Source organism: Protobothrops mucrosquamatus, unplaced genomic scaffold (assembly GCF_001527695.2).
Source record: "Protobothrops mucrosquamatus isolate PMUCROS unplaced genomic scaffold, P.Mucros_1.0 scaffold254, whole genome shotgun sequence".
Taxonomy (NCBI): domain Eukaryota; kingdom Metazoa; phylum Chordata; class Lepidosauria; order Squamata; family Viperidae; genus Protobothrops; species Protobothrops mucrosquamatus.
In genome coordinates this window covers 668,714-672,336 of record NW_015386602.1, presented here as the reverse complement: position 1 = coordinate 672,336, position 3,623 = coordinate 668,714, and the positions used below count along the sequence as shown (strand labels likewise).

The 3,623-nt window shown below is 33.1% G+C and overlaps 1 protein-coding gene across 1 annotated transcript in view; it reads left to right on the top strand.

The window, feature by feature from the left end:
- The first annotated feature begins 222 nt into the window (after positions 1 to 222).
- Positions 223 to 3,623, top strand: part of PRUNE2 (prune homolog 2 with BCH domain) — a 69,340-nt gene continuing 65,939 nt past the window's right edge. The window contains exons 1-2 of the mRNA XM_029283860.1: positions 223 to 355; positions 1,223 to 1,317. Of these exons, the coding sequence (XP_029139693.1) occupies positions 223 to 355; positions 1,223 to 1,317 (228 nt within the window). The remainder of the gene's footprint in view (positions 356 to 1,222; positions 1,318 to 3,623) is intronic.

Here is a 3,623-nt window from a genome sequence, read left to right as displayed (position 1 = left end):
TAAGAAATCATCTGTAGGAAAAAGATATTTAAAAAAAATATAAACATTTAATGTGAAGAAATGTGACAGAAACTACTGGGAATAATCAAGAATGAAAACAAATGATAGCTATTTCTTTAATAATCATTTACATTATTTAATAAGTTAATTGTAATAGTTGCCTTTTTTAATGGACTAATTTCTTTTAAAAAAAAAACTTCAGGGAGCATTCTCTCAAAAATCATGGACGAAGATGCCCTCAAGGTTCCTGAAGAACAGGAAGAAGTTCTTTCATGTTTGGAGGAGAAATTCCCAGAACTTTCACCCCGAAAAGACATTATCATCTTCCTTCAGGAAGCACAGCTACATGCTGATGGTACAGCATTGCCTTAATTTTTCCCTTTATTCTTTATTTGAGCTGTCTGACACTTTCTTATTAAATGCATTCTTTATTTGAATAATGAGTAGTAATTGCTGGCTTAGTTCCTAGTCTAAATTTTGGCTACAATTAAACAACACAAGATGTGAGATATGTCTCCATATATTTGGCTTATTTTATGTTGGCTCAGGACCAGCCATTTTGAATCAGCAATTCTGAAAATGCTTAGAATAGAGCTTTTGTTCTTTTATTGCATCAAAATGTTTCCACTATATATGGACAAGAAGATAATACTTTGGGGAAATATCTGGAAGTTGGTATAGATATAGATATACAGTAGATCAAATATTTAATATATTGAAAGCCAGGTTTCAGAAGTCCTGAAATGCAAACACAATATGGACTCCATCTTCTCTGTACACCCCAGTGCTACTGTAGTTCTCTCTGCAGTGGGTTGTTATTCACTGAATCTCTACACGAAACAGGTCTGAGTAAAATATTAAGCAATAAATATGATCTGATTACAGAGTAAATGTGAAGTTCCTGTAAAGCTGCTGCCCCTCCTTCATTCCTCTGTATCAGAATCCTTATATTACAGAAATTGTTCTTGACTTGAAAGGAAATATATTCCAACAGATTCCTATTATGTGTGCATTGATAGATACTTTTGGTCATCTAGTTTTATCTGAGAAGCATAGATGAATCTTGTTGATGTCAAAGGGCTTTTGAAGTATCATGTTTTCTGGGAAGAAAATTAGAAATCTTACTCCTTCTCTTGTGCATGTGTGTATACACACAGACAAACATATACTTAGCAAAAATGTTTTTAAGCAAAAAATGAATAATTTTCTATCTCTTCCACAGAGCTGGGGATTGAGGAAGCTTTGGTCAAGGATCTCAAAGAGGTATCAGATGGAGAAATAAAAGTAGCAGTTAGTACCATATATATCAATTTAGAGGTAAGGAAAAATGAAACTGGAGGCTTTTGCCTGAAATTACCTGAAGAGTAATTCTTATATTTTTTTTATTGCTATATGGATTTTTTAAAACTGTTGATGGATTTCTTTTGACTTAATGTGTGTTGCCAATATTCTAGAATAGCTTTTTCCAATGTGAACATTTGAAATATATTCTCAAACAATCGTCAAACAACACAAGGTCTGAATCATTCTATCTAAACCATAGACCCTAGATTGCAGAAAGCCCCTTAAGGCTTGGTAGGTGTATTTCCTAACTAAATCCATAGAGCAGTGATTCCTAAACATTTGCCTTCATTATCCAAAACCATTTATCAAAAAGTCCTTCTTTAACGTCTGTGTAGAAATTAGATAATGGGTTCATGCATCCTTACCCAAAGAAAAACCAGTTTAATCTAATTTGGGGTAGTTTACCTAGGTTTGGGAAGCATTGCCATAGGGGGTGACTTATAACTGGGATTTATCATCTTATTATCATTTTCTCTGTGTGTATGTCTACCTACATATAACAAGATAGTAATGAAAGAAGGGCAACTCTCTTACAAAGAGACATGGCTCATTACATGTTTCCATGTAAGAAGTCCCAGATTAACGTCTATTATCTCCAATTAAAGTTTTGAAAGTAATAAGGATCAGAAAAACTAATCCAGACATTTTAGAGCTGACAGCATTGGCAAAACAAGGTTTTAATTTTATAATACACAATTGCTCACCCTCTGTAGTCTCTCTATCATTATCTATGGCTGTCAAGGTTGAAGGATTATAGTAGTAGTGCAACTGCCATCGAGATAATTCTTCAATTGTTGGGGGCACATTCTATAAGGCAACTAAGCAGAGAAAGGTATGGGTATCAATGAGCCAACATAACCATAATATAGTTGCTTAAAAATAATTGGAAACATGGATCAAGTATTGTTTGAAAAAAAAGAAAAAGATTATGTGTTCACCCAGATAATATATAACATTTTCAGCTTTTCTAATTTTCCCATTAAAGAAATGCATGACATCAGTGATTGATTATTTTTGCATACATACTTATCATAATGGTATTTGCTACATGGTTAAGAGATATGCACCACGTACTGTGATTGGCATATTTATTTCTTTGGAATTTAAAATTATTTGTTATTGGGCATGTTGCTAAACTTTATGGATTGAACCGCAGTGTTGATATCTGCCATTCTGCTTGGTTTTAAATTTTGGGTGTGGGGGGGGGAACATTACAAAATATAAATTTGTCAAATATATCTGTTTAATATTGATGGGATGTTTTGAAAAGTAGAAGTGTAAATCTCTGGTGGAAAACTGTTCTTGAGTACCACTGCAGAAGATAATTGCTACAAGAAAACTGTTATGAACATAAAATAACCAGGAGTTGAGCTGGACATAAGAAGAGTTTATTTTTTTAGTTTTGAACACATGAGAAGCCTTGTATTAGATCACAGCTAGACACAACCTGTGACCCATTGACTAGATTCCTCAATGCTGTCAACAATGGCAGAGCTTCTAATATATTGCCTTTTCCAGTGCCTTCATTGGAAAAGTTCTTAAAAATTCAGAGAGCTATTCAGAGATGTATCTGCCTTGAAAATAGTTCACGTTGAATAAAAAATTAGGAGATGGCCACATGAAATGTTATATGTAATATTTTGTATTATGTCCTAAAATGTTTTATATGTTTTATGTCCTAAAATGATTTGCAAAACTTGCCAAATTTCAAGTCATGGGTTCTGGATTATGGATGTATTCTGTAAATTAGCCCATTTGAGATAACTTGGTTCAACAGTTATTGCCCTATGATATACCATTTTGCCCAGTTAAAGTCATGCCAAAGAGTTTTAATAATATCTAAATTGTACAAAGTCTTAACGCTACTTTATGGACTATGTTCAGGCTGATTATAGAAATTAAATTTCAATTTAGAAAATCCAATAAAAGTAAGGTACTCTTTAATATTTTAGTAATGACACATGGAATACATTTCAAACTTTGTAAAAAAACTTTTCCAGATGCTTCTTACAAAGACATAGGATACGAAAAATAAATGATGTATGGAGCTGTAGGAATGTGACTTTTGCAGACTACCTTTTGTCTAAGGAACATTAAACATAGAGTTTTCGTTTAGCAAATAAATAACCATTCACTTCAATGGTTGCATAGTCTGGACTTCTGTGCATATTTTTGCAAAGATAAGGAGAGGCCATTAGGGATTTAATATAAAATAAATCGCCAAGGGGTCTTCTTGTAGTCCTAGTCTTTCTGCCACATGGTGTGTTACTAATGTGCAT